Source organism: Aulonocara sp. 'chitande type north' Nkhata Bay, linkage group LG5, assembly GCF_057382095.1.
Source record: "Aulonocara sp. 'chitande type north' Nkhata Bay isolate Kocher_YH1m ecotype deep benthic linkage group LG5, A_spYH_male_GT1.1, whole genome shotgun sequence".
Lineage (NCBI taxonomy): Eukaryota > Metazoa > Chordata > Actinopteri > Cichliformes > Cichlidae > Aulonocara > Aulonocara sp. 'chitande type north' Nkhata Bay.
The window spans coordinates 42,776,976-42,801,115 of NC_141348.1; the positions used below are offsets into that span (position 1 = coordinate 42,776,976).

The following is a 24,140-nucleotide window of genomic DNA, read 5'->3' on the forward strand; positions in this document are numbered from 1 at the left end:
GGGTCAGATTAGTAGCCAACCGACTCTGACTCCTGAGTCACAGCCTCCCCTAAACATTAGTTGTGCTGGAAAGACATCGTGCTTCCGTCGCTGGTAAACCCTCATTCCTCAGCTGTCAGCACAGACCCAACCGTCAGTTATAAAAACTTATGGCTTCTTCTATGGAGCTCTCTCTTTGTCTAAGTGATCCAAATATGGCCGATGTGTTTTATGTCCTTTATGTCATGGGGGGCAGCGGCTGACGTCAGCGCGTGGAATAACTCATGCGGACCACACACGCCGCGGCTGAGCGGACACTCTGCAGCGAGGAGTCACACAGTGGTGGGATTGTACGCCGCAGAGCGCCGCTGTCACCAGAATGTGAACACGGCTTTTAGAGAATGACAGATGATGATTCAATATGGCCACTCTTTCAGGCCAGACCTTCGAGTGCGCGTGGGTGGACGGGACCTACCGGTCAGTCTAGCAGCGAAGGGCTCTTTGGGACTGAAGGGACATTTTCCTCTGCCTGACTCGACCGTGTGAGACAGCGTGAACAACGGCTCCTGCAGGAGAGAGGACAGAGGAGACCACACAAACACAGAATGATGGATAAACAGAAGGGCAAAGATGAAGCTGCCTTCACTTCACTTCATTACAGAACAGAAGCTCTTTAGAGAGGCTGACTGATTTTAGAGGACTGCCAACAATGATGATGATTAATATTAGTGTTTTAGAAGTCTGAATATGGTGGATGGATTAGGAAACAATGAGTCCTTCAACACAGGCGAGCAAACAGCCCTTCAGCAGGGCAGCATATTTCCAAACAGAAACCTATCAGTCAACAGTACTGCTCTGGTTCAGGCCTTTTGCTTCAAACACAGACTGTGTAGGAAAAAATCCACATTTTAGACCAAACTTATCTTTTAACCTGTTTTTTGAGGTTGAGGTGGCCACTGAACATAAAGCTATGGGCCCCCTAAAGTCCAATGGGGTCCCATGTGGGGCAGCCCACTCATGCAGGGAGGGTCCTACAGTTGGGACCATTGGACCACGCTCTACAGCAGGTGTGGGCCGAACTACTGGGGGCCCACTCAACCCCCCTTCCATGTTACTGAGGTTTAAAACATGCTCTGTGGTTTCATCCTCTCCGCAGCAGTAACCTTCCTTATTACAAATAACGGGCCAGCAAACATGCACATCTGGGCCCACTGTGGGTGCGTGTGGGTGAACTGTGGGTTTATGGGGGAAGGGAAACCCACATTTATCCCAAATGGGTGTGCAGCACTTTTACCCTTTGGGACACCTGTATGACTTTTCTATGGGCGTGGCCACTGTGGACTGCCCGGTGAAAACCTCCATAGGAGCCCAGTGGTGTAACAGAGGGCCCAAAAGTGCAACATTTCTGTGGCCCCACGTGGTTTTCTCTGTGAAAACCCACTGTGGATTATCTTGTGTGTTCCCTTTGGGATTTCTCTCGTCTCTTCTTTGTTGTTTTTATCACTTTGCAGTTCTTCTGTTTCCATTCATGATTGTTTTATAACTATTTTGTCCTTCATTTCCTCACACTGCCATCACATTGTGTCAGATAACGTTGGCTGAAGATAGCAGACCACAAGTATACAATGGTCCACTTGGGGGGGACTGGAGTACATGAGGCACATGTCTGCCAATTTTCTGTGACTATGCAGACTGTCAACAAGTCACTACAGTACAATGCACTAACTATTTCTTCAGTTTAATAGGAACCACTTGTTCCTGGTACAGTTCCAGCCTCAGAGGGCTGTAGCATGAGCCAAAACACTGAGGTTCATGTTTTGGTTTTCTCCTCCTTCTTTCTGTCACTTTAGTTCAGACACCACAAAAACACTGGTTAAGTTTAGCTCGTGGTTTGGGGTAAAATAAGCTCATTTACAACATGCAAGCTAAAAACTGATCCACAGAGTTTAAATGTGACCCCAAAGTGTCCTTAGTGACGAGGTAGGAGCGAGACCCTGACTGGCTGTTGCTCCACCAGGTGTATCATAGCAGTGACACCAGTATGTTTCCAGTCAGCACATTAGACAACATGGCAGTGCTGGCTTTGTTTTTCAAGCAAAGAACTGGGTCCTCTGGCTTTCCTGGATCTGGCAGAGCCGAACATCTAACTGTGGAACTGAAAACGTCTGAATTTGACTTCACAGTTTCTACGTTTGGAAATAATCAGCGGCTTAAATAAAAACTTTGTTAAGCGACAGAGCAGATTTACTCTTTCACATATAAAACAACAGAAATATCCAATTTTTAAAGTCTTGAATGCCATTACAGCCAACCCTCTGCTCCACTTTAGCTTTGTGACTTCATATTTATTTGAACTAAATGAACGACTGAATGAACTGGTACCTCTGTGTTGTGTCCGAGGTGCAGGTAAGTGCACTGTGGATGGAAAGCGCCAGTACCACAAGCATAAACGTGGGTCTTATTGAAAGGCTGCAGCAGCCGCACAAAGTTGGCACATTCAGTCTGCAAAAAGACAAAAACAGGATCATGTCTAATGTAATTCTTCACTTATTCCAGTCGTTGTAACACTGATAACAAAAACTCCAGAGTAACTGATATTTATTACTGTACAGATAAACTGTGATTAGAGTTTGTTTGTGTAATAAAACTAAATGCACACAAACTGTGCACATACTAAAATATGCTCAGTGTGTTACCTCCAGGCTTTTGCCAGCCAGCCTGCAGTGCTCCACATGCTCTCTGGCAGCCGGCCAGTAGATCTGAAAGAAACGAGCATCAATCAGCAACGCTGGCAACAAAGCAGCTCGAACGACTACGAATGTTACCGACTGATTTCCTGCCAGATCAAATAATCATTTGGGCTCCAGAGCTGTGGCTGCTTTCTGTGCCAGAGGAAGCGATTACAGTGAAATCTCTCCAGATCAGCATGTGCAGGCTGTTGGTGAACATGTGCAACTAAGATACAGCAACAATGAATCTTTGTGTCTTTACCTTCTGCGAGGGCTGATCCAAGCTGTCAGACTTCAGCAGGTAGATGTGGTCTTTCCCTCCGACCAGCAGCCAGCCTTTATCCTCGTCTAACAGCAGGGCCTGGTACCCACCGCTGACCCCCTCCTCCCAGAAGACAGCTGAACCGTTCCTCACATCTGACACAGACGGAGGAGAGAGGCTGTTCAATCAAACGCGCCTGTACCCAGCATCAGCTCTCACCAGCCATAAGTGTTTTTTTAATTTCACTGCCTTTAATTATAATGCACCATAATTCACACATCCTTCAACTGAAATGACAACAACAACACAGACGTCTGCAAAATGAGCTTCAAACGTCTCCTATTAAAATTTTGCAAGACAAAAATAATGCAGATCCTGCAAGATATCATCAAGAAGGCTGAGTTAATATGAAACGTGTGAGTGAGTAACAATAAGCCACATTAACAGAAAACATTTGATGCGTCTTTAACTTCGTCAGTAATCGAGTGAAAACAGTGAAAACCTTTCACTTTGAAGTTCATCGTCTCACCCAGAGCTGCGTGAACTGTTTGGAGATTTCCATAATGCTCAGAAAAACTGCATTTTAACTCCATTAAACTGTGAATGGATTTATTTTATTAGTGTTATATAGTTTGTATTGCTACTTCAATAAAATATGTTTTATTGAATACATCTCTCCTAATCGTTCGCCATCACTGACACACGGCAGCATCAGGTCATCAGTCAGGCTGCAGGCTGCCGCTGCGCTCGTCTCTGGGGAGTCGCTGCTAAAGCAGGCAGAAAACGACCTGAGCAAGCAGGTCAAATCAACCCTGAAACCCTCTCGGCTCTGCAAAGTGTGTCAGCCTGAAACTTCCACAGCTGCGAGTGAAACTGGATCGAAGAGGACTCAGGTTCACACCAGCATGCAACACGTCTACAGAGAAATGACAAATAATTCAATAATCCTAATGCAGTCTGAAAGTTAATAGTGCAAGTTTTGTAATGAAAAGTGTTTTCCCAACATTTCATGACTTAAATCACATTTAAGCTCCTCAGTGGACTTTAATTTAGCCGTTTGCCCGCCTAATAACTGATTTCATGATGATGCATTTGTGCCGTTTCCTGTCATTTGACAGCAAAAACAAACAACTCTCTGTGCTGCTGGGGCAAAACATCCACGAACATCATCCCTGTGAACAAAAGATAATCCGAGGATAAAACAATGAAAACAACTTTTAGTTCCAACTATAGTCCACTGTTGTTAAACTACAGGCTCATCAAGAGTAGGACTCTGCAGTTATAATAATAAATACAAGCTTATATGCTTCGTGCTTACACACATTTAAATGCATTAAAAATGATTCAGTTACAAGTAAAAACACTAAGTATAAATTAGAGATGGCACGATACCACTTTTTTATGTCCGATACCGATACCGATATCATAAATTTGGATATCTGCCGATACCGATATGAATCCGATATAGTGTTTTTTTAATCAACAAAACTGTTTTTTTAAATATCTTGCTGCATTTTGCAAGTCTGCAAGTTCATACTCAAGTTTAAAACAACAACTACACTAAAGCTATTCTGTTATACCTGTATACAAAAAAAAATATTTCATAGTTCAGCAATACTGATCAATCTAATAAACTTAGACCTACACCATCCTCCCTATTCTGGTATTTTAAAGAGTACTTAGCGTAAATATTAAGCAACCTAACTAATAGGGTTCCAACTCCCAGCAACAACAAAAAGAAATAAATAAAAAATAAGGAACCACCCCTCACGCGCCACCTCATGATGCTTAATCGACGTAATCAACCTTAATTTGATGCAGTGTGAAAAAAAATGCACAGAAATCAATTATTTTTCAAGAAATATTAAATAGATTCAACATCTTTCTTCAACAAAATTGCAGACTGCACAGATGGTACCTTCCCAAAGGAAAAAGTACTATAGCTTACTAGGGTATATATATTAGACTTAATAGTCACTATATACAGTAATTGACTTCTATTCATTTTACATCAAATTAAAACTTTGGGTGTCAGATAATTATTTATTAAAAGCTCGACATTTTAAATGAGAATAAGAAAGAAAAGTATGTCTTTGTGCCCCCTTTTCCCTGTTCATGCCCTATCGGCCCCCCTGGCTAAACTTTGCTAGATCCGCCCCTGCACAGTTACCAGCGTCAGCTACATAGAAAAAGATCCTGGTGTAGAAAGTAATAATAAATACATTCTAACAACAGCTTATCAAGCTTAAACGTGCTGCTGTTGTTCAGCCGCTGGTTTCCTCTTTCTGGTGCAAAGTGGGCCAAAAACAAAGAAGAGAGACGGACTCGCGACAGAAAAGCCGATCAGCTGATCATTAAGCAGTTTCATGATTGAAGTAGCAGCCAGAAGAGGCAGTCCTCCATATATCGTTTGGTAAGCTTAACGCAGGAATGCTTTACAAACATTCAGAGATGGACTTACACACTTGCTTTACTTCTCTCGGGGATAACTTTGTCGGAGATGAAATGCCGGGTTGCTAGCGAAGCTCCAAATGCTATCCAGACCACCGACAGGTCCGGCATGCCACAGCCGCTCTATCACGTGATGCATACTGCTCCGACTGCTAACGTTCTGAGGTGAGTTACGGCGTGTTGCAAGTTTTATGAGGTGCTTTCGTGATATTTAATGGATCGGATTACATTTTTTATTTTTCTCCGATATCCGATCCAGTAATTTAGGTCAGTATCGGACCGATACCGATACGTAATATCGGATCGGTCCATCTCTAGTATAAATCATAAAAACAATAATGTGTTAGACAATTTAAATAGAAATGCAAAAAGTGCAACATCAACATGTTGAACACGTCTTTGAACGTTCAGGTTTAAACGTGGACAGAAAGTGCTTCAGGCGGCGGCTCCATAACTGATCCTCTATTCATTCAAACACCTGCGTCTCATTTGAATCAGGGTCACGGTGGGTAAGTCTGTGACCTCACGCTGCAAATATTAACTGGAGTAAAAGCAGCTAATTAACCTTGAAATCCTCCTCGTCTTCCCGCCGCACTGACCTGCCTGCGCTGCAAACAATCGCTTGAACGAACGAAGGAAACTAACCGTGAAACTCAACAAGACCGTCACAGCATTCAGGCCCGGCCTGCGAGTCAGAGCGCACCCCACACTGCGGATGCACAGCACAGTCCGGCGTGTGCGCGGACACGCTGATTGTGCGTCCCGATGGCTCAAAAGCGGCTTTGAATGCAGCACGGCACATTTGTTGCACTTGAGCCGCACCAGAGGACATTTAAAAAGAAATAAATCACCGCTCTGACAATCACGCCGCTTTCATCGCGTTAACGGGACGCACAAGAGTTTCTGCTCGCTAATCAAGCGTGGAAACAGAGGAGAAAGGGCTGAAGAATGGAGGAAGGCTCAACTCTAGAGCCGTGCAGTCAAGTTTATTTGCACAGCCTTTAATCACGCGTAGTCTTCAGCAGTTTCACTGAGCCCCCCATTGAAAAAATAATAAAAGGAGTGATGAATGAAAGTGATTCCTCAGTCCTACAAGTACAAAAAGGCAGAAAAGGCGCAGACTTTGCTTTAGGTCTTCCTCTGTGATTAATTGTTCCTCCAGTTTATTTTGCATCTTTGTCTGATGAAGAAATTGACAAAACTCAAAGCGAGACTCGAGGAACAGCTGTGAGGTAAAAACGGAAAAATTCTCCTTCTGCACAGGAAATCACCCTCGATGTGACTCGTAATAGGACCAATCACAGACTGGCATACTTCAGGATAATATGCACAATGGTGGATTAGACACACTGCAGGTAAAAATACAGAAACTGAGACGAAAGGTGTTCATTTATGAGAAAAGTGCAAAAACAGCCTGAAACTATAAACACAGATTTTATCCATCTGAGCAGGATCCTGATATTTTTACATCCAAAGAGGAAACTGGACTTTTATACAAGTAAAGACTGAACACACACACACACACACACACAGCAAAGTTGTGTGTGCAATCAGACGTAACAGCCACATCTGTTCAGGCTCCTAAATGAGATCTTCACAGCTCGTTTCTCATTCAGATAATCCACTCTCACACAGCTGTGAGACTCCTCAGGGCGTCACACATGTAACTGAAGTGGGCAGATTTATAGAGGTTAAAGGAACAGAACATGAAACGTGTCATAGAAACAGACAAAAATGTGTCATCAACTCATTTAAAGCTCGAGGGGCCGAGAGCAGGTCACCATCAAACTAACCCAGACTGTTAGCCGTGCGCTAAGTCAGCTCATATTCTGAGCAAACAGGCCTCTGTAGATTTTTTCCTCTCTTAAAATTTGGGGAATTTTCAGATTAGTATAAAGCTGTTTTTTCTAATTAAATTATTTCAAACTTTTTGCTAGCGATAACCACCGTGAATGATTTTACAGTAAGAGCACCACAGATACCAGCAGGGGCTGAGCCGCTGAGCTGGAAAAGGGCAAGTAGATTCTTATTTTACAGAGCTGCGGCATTTGGCTCCGAGTCTGAGAGATCCCATCGATCAAGTGAAGTGGGGATGGGAAGTAGACCACACGATGAAAGAAAAGTTACTCCCCCCGAGGGGGGCACGATGAAAAATATGACATGAAATACCAACGAAGAGAGGAAACCAAAAGCTTTATGTCACACAGGACTGCTGCACGTCCAGGTTCTTCCCCTTTAACTTTTCCTTTTGTTTTCCTGATAACTTGAACAGACCTGCACCGTTTTAAAGTCAGCAGTCACCAAAACAAGGAAGCGTCCGCACTAAAATCACTTCCAATGGTTGGAAGAAAAGCAAGAATGGGTTCAGTCTGTCTGTCTGTCTTCATTAGTGGCCATAAGTGCATTGGACCGGTCAAAGTTTCACTGAGTCTGGATGTAATTCAGTTAAATGCCTAAATGTTGCTTTTCCTTTCAATCACAGTCCGGAGGTAATGCTGAGTGCTTCTGATTGGCCAGAGGTGATGTGGATTCGTCATGACTGCTGGATGGCGAGAGGTCACAGCCTCGACACGTCTTGATTCAAGTACAGCTTCGAGTTTTATAAAGCAAAGCTTTGTATTCCACTCATTGTGAGTCCATGTGTATGTTTGTGGGTGAGTTTGCATGGATTATTAAAAAATGGACTCCAGTATAAAATAACAATAAAGAGAATAAAAATAAGGAAATGCTGAGAAATGACGAAGAAGAGGCAAGAACTGACAAACAAAATGATCACAGAGACAATGAAGCTAGAAAATACAACAACAAAGAAAAAGGGACCACAAAAAGATACAAAATAACCACAAAGACACCAAACTACTAAAACCTACTGAAGCTACAGAGAGATGAGAACACAAAGCGACGCATAACATCCAGAAATGTTTCACAACAGGCGCTGAACATAAAACGACTGCACGATGATGGCACGCGGCCTTTTTTTTGTTTTCCATCGTGTTGTAGTCGTCCTCACCTCTTTAAGGTCACTTTGTGTCTCTTTATGGTTATGTTGTGCTCCTCTGTGCCTTTTCACTGAACTCTGTGACTTTACAAACACTTACTTCACACAGAGGCTCTTTGCAGGGGTCCTCTGACCTCTCGGCCCCCCGGGCCTGTGCTTAAAGGGCCGGTTCGGTAATCCATTCACGTGTGAGTGTGTACTGGCGTGTGTGTGTCAGCGAGGTCGGGATTAGTGAGTCCAGGTCAGAGTGTCAATTTGTCCTTTCTGCACTGGCCACACATGAGTTTTTACACCAAATTATGTCCATTGATTCTACTTGTAGATCAGATGTACAGACTTGTGCAACTGTAACCATTTAAGATGCTTCAAAGCACTTTCGTCCTCATCGCTAATATAAAAGTACCAGCTGTATCCAAACCTATAATCAGATAATTATATCGCTCTGTTTAACTTTATCATCCAATCAACAGCAGAGAATTAATGGCAAACATTTGCTGATTGCTGAACTTTGTGCTGCACATCGGTGTGTGAGCTACCTTGAGCGCACGCACATGTTGCGGGGACGTAAATCTGCCTACACACTTGGTTTCAGGTTAGATTAAGACTCGAGAAGACGAATGTAAGTCACACATCAACAAGTGAAACCATGTTTGTCACGCTGTTCAGTGCAATGATGCGTCTACGGAGGTACAAGTCGTGTTAAAATGAAAACTAACCTAAAGAATGACTGAATGTAACAGAACTGACTAAAAGAACAACGAATAAAGAGCTCCTTTAAAAACTGATGATGCAGGACCGCACTTTTGTTGCATCACAGCTGTGCCACAGTTCTTTACAGCTGTGTTTTGTACCAATGCACCAAAATCCTGTTCAGACACGCACAGTTATCTCCTCCTTCTTACAGCTGCTCCCTTTAGGGGTCAACTCAGTGGATCATCTGCCTCCATCAACCCAAAAAACACAAATCCATCTTTGCAGCTATGCAATCTTCTCAAGCTGCAATTCAGTGGAAGTTGACTGTGACTGTATGTCCCAGCATGAAACAGCACAGCTGGTTCACATGTATTCAATCTTTTTCTCTTTACCCAATTTAACCAGCAGTGACTTTTATCGTCAGGACAGTGAGCACAGGCACGATTACTCACTGTGGGAGTGTTAAATTTGTTCCTCGCAGTAAAACGTATAAAAATGTCATATTTTCTTAGTTTTGGCTTTACTTTAAAAAAGTTGATTCAAGATTCAAGTGACTAAGAAAACGTCAAGACGCCAAAGAATAAACTGAGCAGTCGGATTTGATCAACATCACAATGAATTACATAAAAAGATAAAAGCATCCGTTTAGCAAACTCACTCCTTGCAGTATCATCATCTTATTACTGAAACATCATTACTGAGTTTAATGTTGGTCATGGTAGAGAAGACTTAAAGTGCTGCTATACTTTGTGTTGTATGTGAAAAGTTCAGAAGAGTCTAAAGTCTGGAGCATTTTATTTTCACTGTGAGGTGCGTAAGTGTGAAAGCGCGTCAGAGTGAATACGAGCCTGTGTGACATCTGTGTGTGCGGCTTAGCTGTGTGTGCGTGTGATTGATCGTTCCCTGTGATGAACGCTGATTGCCTGCAATCAGGGAGGTGATTAAAACTGGATTTGCTTCATTAAAAGTGTGCGTGTGTGCTCAGACCTTGGCGAGCGGTGCAACGTGATTTGCACACATGCTTGCTTCAGCCAAACACGACATGTTAGCACAGGAGCGACGAGCCTGCCTCCCAGAGAGCATTTTTACATTCAGCTGCAGTGAAAAGAAAACAGGCCTGTGTTTGAAAGCAGAGCTCAGGATCATGCTTCCTCTGTTAGCCTGCTGAACTCATTTATACATTTAGCAAGTTGCTGAAATCCAAAGTGCAACATGCTTCTCCTGCAGAACAATGTCCACAAGTGAGTTACAAGTAGTGAGTTTTTAGATGCAGGCAGCTCTCAGTGAGGATGACAGCGGTCTGAATAAATACAGGGAAAACCCAGAGTGACTTTTTCTGACCTTTCCATCTGTCTTCATGTACACGAGGTGACAGCTATAGGAAGTGAGAGCGACCCAGGGCGCTACCTGCTTAACAAAACAAAGCATCTGATCCCTGTCCTGGTGCTGCCGCCTCCTCTCAGCGCCAGGAACTCAGTGACCACGAGGCCCAAGATAGCGTCTAAGATCGTTGTTTCCATCAGCAGAGAAAGCTATAGAGGGCCCCCGTAGTGACACAGACATGATGTTGATTAATCACATACAGTATGAACGGGAGGAGCTGCACGGAGGTGGGTTGTAAAGTGGCTTGCAGATGTGCATCAGCTGTAGACAGAGTGGAAATTTTCTGACTGGACCCTAACCCATCAGCTGATGTGAGGTGGCAATGAGATCAGAGATCTGAGCTCGACTTCATCGCCTGCCTCACTTCTTTCTTCAGGAAGAATTTTAATAAAACATTTTGCTCCCTTTTTGAAAAAATAAACATTTTATCTCCATGCGACTGCTCCTCAAGTGAGTCACTGCATTAAAGTTACTAACTAAAGTTAATATTCTAATTTGGCTCAAATATATATTTTACCTTTCTGCATTAATGGTAATGAATCGATCATTCTAATTACAGGCACAGTGGCTCACAGGTAACAGGAATCCACGCAGGGCTCTCGAGTGGGGTTCGTTCCTTAAGTTTCTCCATGAGCTCCGTTTTCACGCACCCCTAAAAAACAAGCTCAGTTAAAACTGTAACCGAGTAATTTTAAAGATGTTATTAACTTAATCTTTGGGTTGAAGTAAGAATGAATCATCTGTGAGACTTTCATTGTTCAGTTTTTGTCATATATTTTAAATGTAAGAAGAGCTGAAATCAAAGTCGTTTCTTAGAGAAGTATTTTTTTAGTATTATGTTTCGGGCCGTACCTCCCTGCGTGATTAATTTTTCCTCATCAAACAAACTAAAAATAGAGGTAATACAAGTTTGTTTTGGATACAGTCTTGGCACATTAGTGCAGTAAATAACTCGCTCAGAGTTGGAAGCCCTCGATCACTCGATAAGAGAATGGCCCGAGGGAGCCGTGGGGCAGGTTGGATCAAATCACGCCATGTGCAGCTCTGCTCCCCGCCTGCAGCGCAGCAGGACGCTCTGTTAGTCTGAGCTTTCACGCTTCATTAAAAAGTCAAATGGAAAAAAACTATCTCAGAGTTCGCCTCCATATTTGGTGATTTCACGTCTCCTCCATCAGTTTGCATCCTGAGTGTAACTCTGAGGTTGAACTGTTCAGTGCTGCATCTCGCCATCACTCAGAAATACAAACACAGAAACATTTTTCACACATTCATCCATGCTCGTGTGTGATCTGTTCAGACAGACGCACACACCACCTAGTAGGAGAGGAAAGTCAGGTCTGTTTACAGCTACTACATCTGTTCAGTGTAGCAGACGTCAGGGGAACCACCTTTGATCCGAGTCCAACGGAGCTGCAACCAAAGAGCAGCGGCCAACAGCCCTCAGGCTGTAAATCCCCCCCATTAGATTTATTGCTAATTTATTGGCCCATGCAAGAAAATCCTGTTTTTAATTTCAGCACCGATAGCTCAAAGCTTTTCCTCGAGTTATAATGAATCCAGGGAAGATTCACAAAGGTCTCTGAGAGCAGTCACACGCTCAGCTTGCTCAAATACTGTATCACATGCTTTTTAGTGCTCCAAATATCCCATTCATCACCATCTTTACTGAATTATCTGTCCATTGTCCCACTTCCTTTCTGAAAAACAGGTCAAAATGCAAAAATATTTGTTTTAATATCATATAAGAAAAAAGAGGATGAACATTCCCATAATTTGGGAAGTTTGGGAACTTTCACAAAAGGGTTAAATTAAGCGGGAAAAGAACCTTAGAGTCATAAATCAGTCATCTGTGGACACAGTGACAAAACAAAACACACTTTAGATTTACTGCATCTTATAATTCCAAAAAATATCATCTTAAAATGTTGAGTGTGAATAAACGTCCATAAATCTGACTACAAATTATAAAAATATGCTCCTTATCTCCAGGAAATGCTGCAGAGTCCCCAAGTTTGATTTACTGTCACCATAATTCAGTCAATAATGTGTTTTTTTAATTTAAGCACTGGGCGGTGGAGGGGGGTGAGCACTTCTGGGGTCCTGTGGGGTCGTGTTTCCTTATTTTCTTGCAAATTTTTATTCATTTTCTAGACCAACTTATTCTGGAAATGCCTTTTTCACATTAAAGGCATCAGTTTGCTCTACAGCGTGGAGCCACAGGTTTCCTAATAAAGTCATTTGTGCATTAACAACCAAGATAGAAGAAGTTACTAAATTCATTATTTCTATAGAAAAGTAGGAGGAAGTTTAAATTGTCTTCTTTGTGAATTTGACACGTGACATTTTCTTTTCCTGCGTGTAGGAATTTAAAAAACAAACTTGTATCACACAAAGAGCAATGACAGGTTGCTGACTGGTACATCATCAGCACTGAAGTCAGAGAGCGTTCGTAACTTAAAGGGAAACACGACAAAGTTCAAAATATACTCTTTGCATGAAAACACCTTGAAATCCATCAACAGTAAGTGTTTGGTTAAATTTAGCAACAGTGTTCAAACATCTTTATACAGGAGACTCCTCTGACCTGCAGCAGTCTGCTCTGTGAGCGTCTCCTGGCAGGCTTTTAACCACCAACCAATCATTTGTTATTAAATTACCATCTTTGCATTTATATAAACTCATGAGCGGGCTGTTTCCTTCTTCAGGGTTTCTGTTTGTGTATCCAAGGCTCCAAACTGACATAAGCAACGGTTACAGTTAAAAACAGGACAAAAGGGTGAAAAGTGTTCGTGTAAAGCAGAGGCAGCTTTGCTCTTTAGCTGGAGATTAAAACGAAAAACCAGTTAAAGTGTTTCATGGACTGTTTCCTTCAGTTATCTTGGAGCAGTTTTCACTTTAATATAAACTGCATGGGTTGCATTAACGTTAAAATTCCCCCGCGGCTGTTGAAGCTCACGTATCTCAGAGAAACTCGATTCTCAAAAGGCAAATCAGGATGAATGAATCTCACACTTCCTGCACCTCCGTCCGTTCAAACTCCGGCTGAAGCTGCATTCCTGCTGAAGTGTCCACTAGGAAAGGACACAAATAACACTCAGAAAGGAGAGTGGATGAGGAGAGAGCCCAAAGAGAATCATTAGTCACACATTTTTATTATGATTAAATCATTTTCACCCCTCAAGCTCTTTGAGCTCCTTGAAAACACTGAATTAATTTCCCACAGAGGCGGTGACCCCGCCGATGCTGAGACGGGGGAGAGGCCGAGTTTTGTTAACGCTCGCAGATAAAAACGTGGCGGTTAGATAAGAACTCGCAGGATTCCTCGTCTGCCCGAGCGGCCTGCCTGCTCTGCATCGTGTCTTCCCCACTATCACAGAACCAAAAACGCCTCACATACAACACGGCGGCAAAGATCAGACAAACGCACACTTGAGGACATTGTGGACAGCGATTACACGTGCACGTGTGCTTTCATGGAGCACAACCTGGTGTGTGTCAGCTGAGGGGTGTTTCTCACATCACGCTGAAAACATCTGGTTCTCTGCTGAACTCTGACAGGAAGTCTGGCAGCATCACCGACCGGCCTGACAGCCACAGCATCCATATCACAGTTCATCTGGAAGGTTAACGTGTGGAGGTAAAAAGGTAAAACTCACAATCTAAACATCTCTGAGAAAACCTTTGCTGAATGTAACTTATTTAAAATGAAGACAGAAGGTTGTTATTCCAGTCAATAACTCAGAGCAGTAATATTGTGGTTATGAAACTCTCTGGCACATATGTGCAGCATATTTCAAGGATTATTGATATAAATAGTTGCAGCAGTGGCCCAAAAATTCAATATTTACCACAACTATGTTCTTATTTTCCTGAAGGACGCTGGCGTGTTCTGAAACAACGCCTTGATTAGTCAGAATTTCTGCATCTTATCTCTTTAACGTTAGCCATCTGCAGAGGTTCCTTCCTGTTCTCTGTCCAGTTCATTTCTTCTTGATTTTACTCAAAGTTTGAGACATTGAGCTTTAAATTCAGCTCCTGAGAAATCACCGTCTTCTCGACATTCTCGCCTCTCCGCACTGAACTTTATATCTGTGAATCAGCTGCTGCAGTAACACAAAACTCAAAAACTGCACCGACACACTCAGAGTGGTGTCAGCTCAAGTCTCAGTTTGGTTGAGATCCGACCACATCAACAGAAGCTGGTCGCAGGTGGGTGGAGCTGAACTGCATCATGCTGCATGTTGCATGGTCTGCCCAGAAGAAAACGTAAAGGCAAACAAAGAAAACTGTGCTCTTTGCAGAGTCCTCGACTCGTTTTTGTTTAACCGGCTGATGAACGACCGTGAGGTCGAAGTAAAGACAAACAGCTGCCACACATCTGGTGGAGTCACACGCATTGTATTGATTATCATATAGTTAGGGCTGGATCCCTTAGTTATTACATAAGTTATTATAGGTGTAGGCTGCTGGGGGATTCCCATGATGCACTGGGTGTTTCTTATTCACTCACTATGTGTTAACAGACCTCTGCTGAATCATATCTGTTATTAATCTCTGTCTCTCTTCCACAGCATGTCTTTATCCTGTCTTCCTTCTCTCACCCCAACCGGTCGAAGCAGATGGCCCCGCCCCTCCCTGAGCCTGGTTCTGCCGGAGGTTTCTTCCTGTTAAAAGGGAGTTTTTCCTTCCCACTGTCGCCAAAGTGCTGCTCTTAGGGGCTCATATGATTGTCAGGTTTTTTCTCTGTATGTTTAATTGTAGGGCCTACCTTACAATATAAAGCACCTTGAGGCGACTGTTGTTGTGATTTGGAGCTGTATAAATAAAACTGAATTGAATTGAAAAGTTCAGTGAAATCACAGAAACATGAAATTTCACCCCACAAAAAGCAAAACAAAGCACAGCCAGGCTGAGGACTCACAATCAAACACAACAGAGAGGACAGCACTGCACACCTGCACAGAGACTCAGCACAGACCAGGGAGAGAAGGGTTACGAACAGGTGAATTCAATTAGACTCTGATGAGGGCAGGTGAGAGAAGGAGGGGAAATAACCTTCAAAATAAAACAGGAAGTGAACTGAAAGCAGGGCAGAGGAAACATGAAAAATGACAGGATTCCAATAAAAAATAAGCACAAATAAGAAAAGGGGCCGTGACAGTTAAAGATTCAAATGCTGTGAAAATAAACACAAACTACAAATTATCAATTTGAAAGGTCACATAAAGGTTCTTTTTCAAAACAACACAAATGTGTTTGAGAGTCCAAATGCATGATTTCCCCCGAGGAGACGCACACAATGATGTGCTGACAGTTTCTTGACTAGAGCACAGTGATCCCTCTGTTTCAGCGCGCAGCGTCACCGTACACGCACACAAGCTGCAACACATCGCCTCACTTAGCACATGCTAACACTTAGAGGCGACCCCGGGGAGCGGGCCATCGCACCGCTCACGTGTTCAGAGTTTGGACTCAAATGAAAGGAGGTCTGTAGATGACAGAAACCAAACCACAGCCAGCCCGACACCTTGGCCACGGAGCCGGTGAGGGCCGCCTTGTTCTCCATTTGCACAGGAAACTGCCGCTCTTTTCGTACCTCCCAGCGGAACGTGAACACATTTTTCAGGGTTTTTTGGACACACACACATTTGCAGCGAACTAAAGAGCAGAAATCTCACATTATCCATCTCCCAGGAGGCATCAAAGAAAAACATTCTGCAATTTACTGAAATAACAAGAAGATTTTATAGTTCAGAGAAATATGCTGGCATGTGTTTCAAACTACTCGCGTCTATAAAACTAACGAGGGAAACCATATTTAATATTTAAAGCCATTCAATAGCTCAGAGATTAAAAAATACTGACAACAAACAATTAAACTGTAAAATGAGAAAAGGCCAAATATAGGAATGAGAAAACTACAAAATGTAATATTAATGGCTGTATGTCATCTTTACCTTTGATGATACAGTTTCTGTGAGTGTGTGTGTGTGTGTGTGTGTGTGTGTGTGTGTGTGTGTGTGTGTGTGTTTTCTCTCCTGTGCTCAGTCATTAAAGACTACAACTGGATTTTGAGGATGACTTTGTAGCAAATTTATGTTGGACCAGTAACAATTGCCTTTAATTTCCTTTGTATGTCCTGTTTGAATCGTGACACTAACATTAAACACGAGTTCCTAATAATAAGGTCAGCATGTGGATGATGAATCTGAAGTTTGCTCCAAATGCTCAGTTTGACACGTTTTTTTCTGCTCTTGGATCAGTCTGACGTCAGAGAGAGAGGATATCCTTATATGGCACTTTCACCTGCAAGCCCCACACACACCTGATGTTTGAACCCTCCATTTATAAGGGAAAGCCAATCAGAAGAGAGCTAGCTTAAAGGCAGACGAGCTAAAATGGTTTATTTCAGACTGGGATGAACTCCACAAAAGGCCCGCAGAACATATACAGGGATTATTTTGAAGCGTGGATCATGTAAAATTACTTTATTAGAGTCCATGTATGTGATTAAAATCTTTATATATTAGTTATATTATCATCTTAGTTTTAACAGAGCATTTTAGTGCTTCAGTTTTAAACGAGAAAAGGCTCTAAGGGTGAGAGTGCTCCTCATTTTATCCTCCAACTAGTTCTGGAAACGAGCAGCCTTCTGAAAAAGGTCACAGGCTGTTCATCGTTTAGCTTTTAGCTCGGAGCCTTCTTTGTAATTATTTGTGGTTTGTGGTTGTGAGCATTAGTTATATGACTCCTTAATAAAAAACTTTTGGTACTTAATCATCAGGATACTCCTCGTACATACATGGGAACTGTACAGCAGGCTTTCCAAGGCAGACACTTTATTTTCCAATAAAATGTTAAGTAACAAAAATGCAGGTTTGCACGAGTGCGAGAAAAATAATTGAAAAACTTGTTTGGGGCACCAAGTTAAAGTTCAGGCCCTGAACCAAACTTTACCCACAGAGGCTGCGACGTGTTTCCTGGTAATGAGATCGGGGTGTCGGGTAACACATAACTCCTGGTGGGCTCTGAAACTGGACTCGTCTGTTTGTTATTTTAGTGAAGTCAGGTAGCGGCGTCTCTCTTCTCCTCCGTTTATTTGACATCGGTGACGGGACACATGTGGAAAAAAACGCCCCAGAAGCCACGTTTACCTGCCTCCGCCGGGCCAGCGTGCTCTGACATTAAAGAGGTCTCGTGTAAAGCTCCCTCTTTGGTCTTTACTTCATTTTACGTCAGTGTTTTCTGTTCATGTTCTTTTTTTAAGCTGCTAAGCTGTAAAGAAACTACTAGCTGTTAGCAGCTAGCCACAGTTGAGACGCGCTCGTATTTCTGTCTCCATGGAAACAGGTTATGTAAATACAGTTTGACTGACTGAAGTTTGGCCACAGCTCACATTTCAATCCCAGTCAGAACTGGTGACGGTGGATGATGTTTGTTTTTCATAGCGGATCCGGTGGCGGGCAGTTGGCCAACACCGCGCTCGAGGCGGGTCAGCCAGAGTGAACGTCACAGTATCAGAAACTTAATTGGTGCCTGTGTTTTCTTATCTAGACACGACTCTGACCACCTCGTCTTCCCTCCATCACTTCGACCCCATTTTCCTCTTTAACCTTTCGACCTGTCCTCTGCATCAAAGCTGCTTATGAAATCATGAAAATGTGACTTTCACCATCGAATCATCACCTTAAGGTCTGCAGCATCTCTTTCACTCAGATTTCCAAATCACACAGGACGATAAAAAGCCTCTGGTGACTTCATTAAGGAAGTTTTATTAAAAACTTGACCCAAAAGATGCAGCTTTACATATTCACCCTTTAAACTCCTTGAGCATCGCAGCAGGTGATGCATTTTCTGTCCTGTTTAACAAACCGGCACGCCGCATTCAAAGCTCCGTCCTTCTCTTTCTGTCTCTGCTTTGTCTACACAAAGTTCACAGGAAAGTTCGTGACCTCGAAGCATGACTTCACATGTTTTGAAACTCGGTCTTGAATGCATTACGGAGACTGCAGCTGATGGCCATCTGTCCGCCAACGTGTTCTCTGTCTGGATCGCATGAAATAACCTCCCATTAGTCTGTGTTGCTCATCCAAAAAAAGCATCTTTGAAAAGACAAATAAAACAAACTAGCACGCTATTTTCACGCCTCAGTTCTCATCCCCACCCGTGGCCTCAATACTAATGAGATTTTTCTAATTCTCCACAATAAACTGTGTAACCTGTAAACCAGGAGCACATTCAAGGTCTTTGTTTGTAGTGCAGGAAATGCAAGAAGAGGAAAAGTCGCGCTATCACATGTACTGCTGTCGCTCTGCTTTTCTCTTTAAGGACAACAGAAACAGTGATGGTAAAATCAAAGAAGCAGCTGCGCTCACAAGTCTGACACCAGTTTGTCACCACAGTAATTATAGTTTCTCAGCTTCGGTGTGATGTTTTCCATGATTTAGATACAACAGAATTGTTGTTTGAGGTTTTATGTGTCCTCAGGCAGACCTCATCTCTGCGCCTGATCAGGATTTGTGCTCTGAATCAGATTAACAGCCACAAAAAGGGACGTCGAGGGTTAAAAGTTGAACTCACAGCAAAAGAAACCTCAACACCGTATCCCCCAAAATTCTGTTTGGAAAGAAATGTAAATTCGGTGGTTTTGTAACAGTACATGTACCACTAAGGTGTTTCACAGTGCAGCTTCCACCTGTTGTGTTAAACTTCTGCATGTTCCTGCACACACTTTGCAGCAGGTGTGTTACCAGGACTTTGATCCGGTTCAGAGGAAGGCTCAAGTGTTTTGTACTGATGATGAATAAAGGCTGAATGATGGCTGGCAGCAGCTGTGTGAATGAAGGACCTCACTCACTGAAGATAATCACACTCAAACACTCACCGCCTCTTTGTGGAGTCCTTCAAACCTCTCACAGCCTTAAGCCCGCCGGCTTCCACCCTCTTTTAGAGTCATTTCTCAGAATTCCTCCCAGAAGCACGTTGTTCTTGATTACCTCGCTTCCTCCTCTGCACTCAGCGCTCTCCTTTCTCCTCCTCTCAGCCTTTTATCTCCGACCTAATGTAAGAAACTTAAGACACAAAGAAGCCCACGTACCTCTTTCTCTTCCTTCTAACCACCTCTTACAGCTGATCAAACAACAGGCTCCAGCTTTGTTTTTTAGCTTCCTTTACTTTCTCCTATTTATACAGCACCAAATCACCACAACAGTCGGCTCAAGGTGCTTTATATTGTACAGTAGACCCTACAATAATACATACAGAGACAAACCCAACAATCATATGACCCCCTATGAGCAGCACTTTGGTGACAGTGGGAAGGAAAAACTCCCTTTTAACAGGAAGAAACCTCCAGCAGAACCAGGCTCAGGGAGGGGCGGGGCCATCTGCTGTGATTGGTTGGGATGAGGGGAGGAAGACTCAAAGTCTTCCACAGTTTGTCACTATCGTCTACCTGAAGGAGCACGTGGACGGAGACAAAGGCGCTTGTTTCAGAACATTTAATGAAATCTCATCCTTTTATACATCAGAGGGCGAGACATGATGTTTGTGCTGATTTTAGACATGAAAAGCTGTTTTTGACTCAAACACACAAACAAATATGATCAAATCATACATAAAACAACCATGACTGGATTTTAAATCTCAATATAAATCTCAGCATGGTGCACTTTGATGTTCCCTCTAAAGGTCGTCTCTTAGTAAACACAAACTGTAATTTAATCCAGTGTTGATAAAGATATTAAGTCTAAAATCCTGCTAGAGTTACTGGATTTTGCAAAATGTTTGCTTATTGAAAGAAAAGACAAACGTTGGCCTACAGCATAAGCTCAGGTTGGAGCAGATGAGCAGATGTTTCGTGTATGTATTCACAGGGTTATCCAACATGAATCAATTAACTTTTTTTATTCGGGAGACGATGGATGAGGAGACGACTCACACACCCTCTTCTCCTAATCGTTTAACTGTCTGTGCTGAATCTTGGCGCGAGACTCGTCTAAACTCATGAAGCTGAACAGATCAGAGGAAAAAGGCAGATTTTGACAGTAAATTCTTTAACGTGGGGATCATTTCTCTCTAAGCATCTTTGATCCTTCTCCCATATCTTCTTCCTTTAAGCCCTCCACGTCACGGCCCCTCGAAGCTCTAAATCACAGCTAAAGAGTTTCCTTTTGAACCTTGACACAGATAACTGCAGGCATTTAATAGATCAAGTTTCAGGACTTTAAAATGATGAAAACCACCTCAGATGCATAGCTAAGATAACTCCAGCAGCTATTATTTCACCGGTCAGGCCACATTTATTTTTCCTTAATTTGGCCTGCCAAGCCGACTGCTGTCAGGAGCAGTTTACAGAAATCAAACTGACAGACGTTTACTTTCAGCTCTGATGATGAGGTTTCATCGCCGGCTTCCTTCTGCCAGCGCTTCTCGTTGTTTTACTAAATACACGACTGAAAAACGTCTCCTATGACATTTTTAGTCTAATCAGCACCTGATCAGTGTTTGCATTATGACCCTTCACACAAATTATTTTACACTGTGTATCCAGTTAATTGGAAAGGGAAATAAAATTTTTATTATCAGTATTAATGTTCTTTATCTCCCACCATCTACACCAATCTATCCTGACTCCCTGCAAAACTTAACTACATCAAAATGAAGGATTACGTATAAAAATGTCAGATTTATTCAAATTGAATGCAATACTTTTGATGAACCCCTTAAATTAAAGCAGGAAGTCTGCGCTTCAGTCCGCATCTATGATTTAATACTGACTGCACAGTGTACAGAGCACAGACGCAAAATTACAAAAACTATCACTGTTAAAATCTTACAGAAAAATAGGTGAACATGATTTTATGTCTACAAAAAATCGAAAATTATTCTGTTAGTTTTCGGGAAGCAAACTTTGCGTCCATGTGAATCCATCCGTGTGAGACACTGAACACTTTTAAAACTTAAAGAAGCACTTTGAGGTTTCCAGCAGGAGGATTCCTCCCAAACAGGAAGTGGAAAAGCACCAATCACAGTTCACTTCATTCACCAAATCATCATATTTACCACATTTAACTTAGCTTCATTTTTTTAACTAGTTTGTTCAAGTTTATGTGTACACAGTTGAACAGATGACTGCCAACATCTTCCTGCTATTATGCTGCTTTTATTAAAAGCTCCTGACGGTGAGGACGACCTCCACCGTGATCCAGGGACTGCCGACACCCCCGGCTCTCTGTAAATGGCACTCAGGCTCATGGATCAATGATCATGACAGTTTTGAATATTAATAATCATGAAACTGGGCTCACAGTTGGTTGTTAGTCAGTGGTACTAGCATTGCTATTATGCAAATGTACTGCTTTATACGTCTGAAGAAGCCTGCAGGCAGCGGAGACTGAAGAAGTCACGTCGGTGTGAGTGCTGAGACATTTCTGCACGCAGGTGAAGCTGCGGGCGCCTCGTGTTCACGCTGTTAACGCTTTACACTGGAAGTCGTGAAAAACAGTCATATTCATTCAAACACTGGTCCTGGCCTCGGGACAGAGAGGCTGAGAGAGAGGAAATACACGTTGCACTTTAAATCATCACGTGTGAAACTCATTTATCTTTTGTGACTTTTAGACTTTCAGGCATTTTATACAAAAAGTCACATTATGCTGTGTTTCTACTGGAACCTGCACTGCTGTGAAATCTCCAGATGTTTTAGAAAGGAGGAAACACAACATGGATAAAACTGTATGTTTACATTGATTTATTATAAGTACTGTGTGTTTGTAACTGCTTTAGGAGAACAGGACCTGTTTTTATTCATCTCTGTGGATTTCTGACTAACACCAGTAACACTTACTTGCTTGGTGACCAGTTTGTGAGGTTTTAACAATTAAATGAGACAACAAACGGCAAGAAATCACATCCTGCAGGACGTTTCACATTCTGAGTCTTTACCCAGTCTCAAGAGTCTGATTTAAATTATACTGTTTTATTTAGTTACAAGAGTCCAAGTAAACTGTAGTAAAAATCCTTTGTTAATCCAACATTTCATATGGCTCTTGTTTTTCTCTTGTTTGCATGTTTTTTCTTAGTACAGTTAATTAATCAGAAAGTTCTTAGATTTATACTAAAACTCACTTTTGTGATTCCTGAAAACTTGCTAATGTTTGTTGCTTAACGTCTATTTAAGATGTTAAGCAATCAACTTAATTCAGCTTAAACAGTGTCTCCTTATCTATAAAGGGTTTAGTTGGGAACAGCCACCAAAGAAAAACAAGCTGTCTGGAGGACAGTCGTGGAAAAAGGCGTCTCTCTCGTTTCAAAAAGCATCCTTCTCACACAAACGTCCCATTTTTCTTTAAACTCTTTTTGAAAGATCACATTTCTCACCGATTCGAAACACGTGTGTCGGGCATCGAGCCGCTCACACCTGTAATCGATAACTCCTCTCAGGACTGAGCTCATCTGCATCGGCACGCACAAACAAACGTGAACTTTGGCTTCGCTGCTTCACCACAACAAGCGGCGGGCTGGACTCACAGCCTCGCCCCCAAACTAAAACCACAAACGGCTTCATAACAAGATCGTAAGTCATCTAGAAGACGATACACACCCTGAGCTGTTGTTTTACTCCCTTTTTTTCCTCTGCTCGCTTTTTCTCCAAATTCAAAACAATGATAAAGACATTGGAAATGATGCGAGGGTGTGACACTTACAGTAAGAGGAAATGTGGGACTGCAGCTTTGTCTGAGCTCATATTTGCTCTGAAGTCAGTCGAGTCCTTTGTGTTCGGAGAGAGAATGAAATATGAATGTAACCCAGAGCTGTCTCCGTGTCAGAGGACGAATCAATGAGGACAAATTGAGTGATATGTAACAAAGCCGAGCCAACATTACCACAGAGGTAGAAATCATTAGCATAGCGAGTCAGAAGAAAAATGATCACCTATCAGTCGTTAGTGTCTTCTGCAAAATCTGACCCAACACATCACACAGTGGTGACACAGCCGCAGCTTACAAATCACATTAAACGATGCCTCGTGATCTCTTTGGTCACATTTATCATCTGGATGAGGACTTGCAGCTGCCATGACTCAGTTTTTCTGCCTTTATCACTGTTTGCGTGGGTGTGGCCACACGTCATTCTCCCCTGGACAGAAACCCGCATCAAAAAGTTAAAAAAAACCTGGGAGAACATCAGAGACACAGAAGAAACATCAAGCCCGCCTGACAGAAGGTCGTCTCCGTGAATAAACAGCATCTTACTGTAAATGTCATCCAGCTTCTGAATCCACGAAGAGATAAAAGCAGAGGACAGGAAGTTGTTCTGGAGTTTCCTTTAACAACATGTTGTCTGAAGATTTTGTGGCGCCCCAAATCAAGAGCACATTCCTCATAAACTCCGGTGCTTCCTGTCGCAGAGAGGCGCTGCCACTCTTTTCATCCTTCCTGCTAACATCTCTGTTATTTGATGGTAAAAAGCACAGAATAAAGGGCAGCTTTACTCATGCACGTGCAGCAAAAAGAGAGAACAGAGCAAAAGTAACACTGGTTTGGATTTGATGACCTGAAAGATCATCACGCCGTGCACAGGCGAGCTTCACAGCTTGGTGGTTTAACTTATCTGACTCGTGTGGTCAGTGTACTCCCCTGCT

The 24,140-nt window shown here is 42.6% G+C and overlaps 1 protein-coding gene across 3 annotated transcripts in view; it reads right to left on the bottom strand.

Moving 5' to 3' along the window:
• The window catches only part of LOC147331417 (semaphorin-3D-like), a 110,590-nt gene that overhangs the window by 19,728 nt on the left and 66,722 nt on the right, over window positions 1-24,140 (bottom strand). For all 3 annotated transcript variants that reach the window (XM_086293722.1, XM_086293720.1, XM_086293721.1), the window contains exons 3-6: window positions 2,971-3,125; window positions 2,676-2,738; window positions 2,362-2,481; window positions 455-545 (exon numbers count right to left, since the gene is read on the bottom strand). In XM_086293722.1, coding sequence (XP_086149848.1) covers window positions 455-545; window positions 2,362-2,481; window positions 2,676-2,738; window positions 2,971-3,125 — 429 coding nt within the window. The remainder of the gene's footprint in view (window positions 1-454; window positions 546-2,361; window positions 2,482-2,675; window positions 2,739-2,970; window positions 3,126-24,140) is intronic.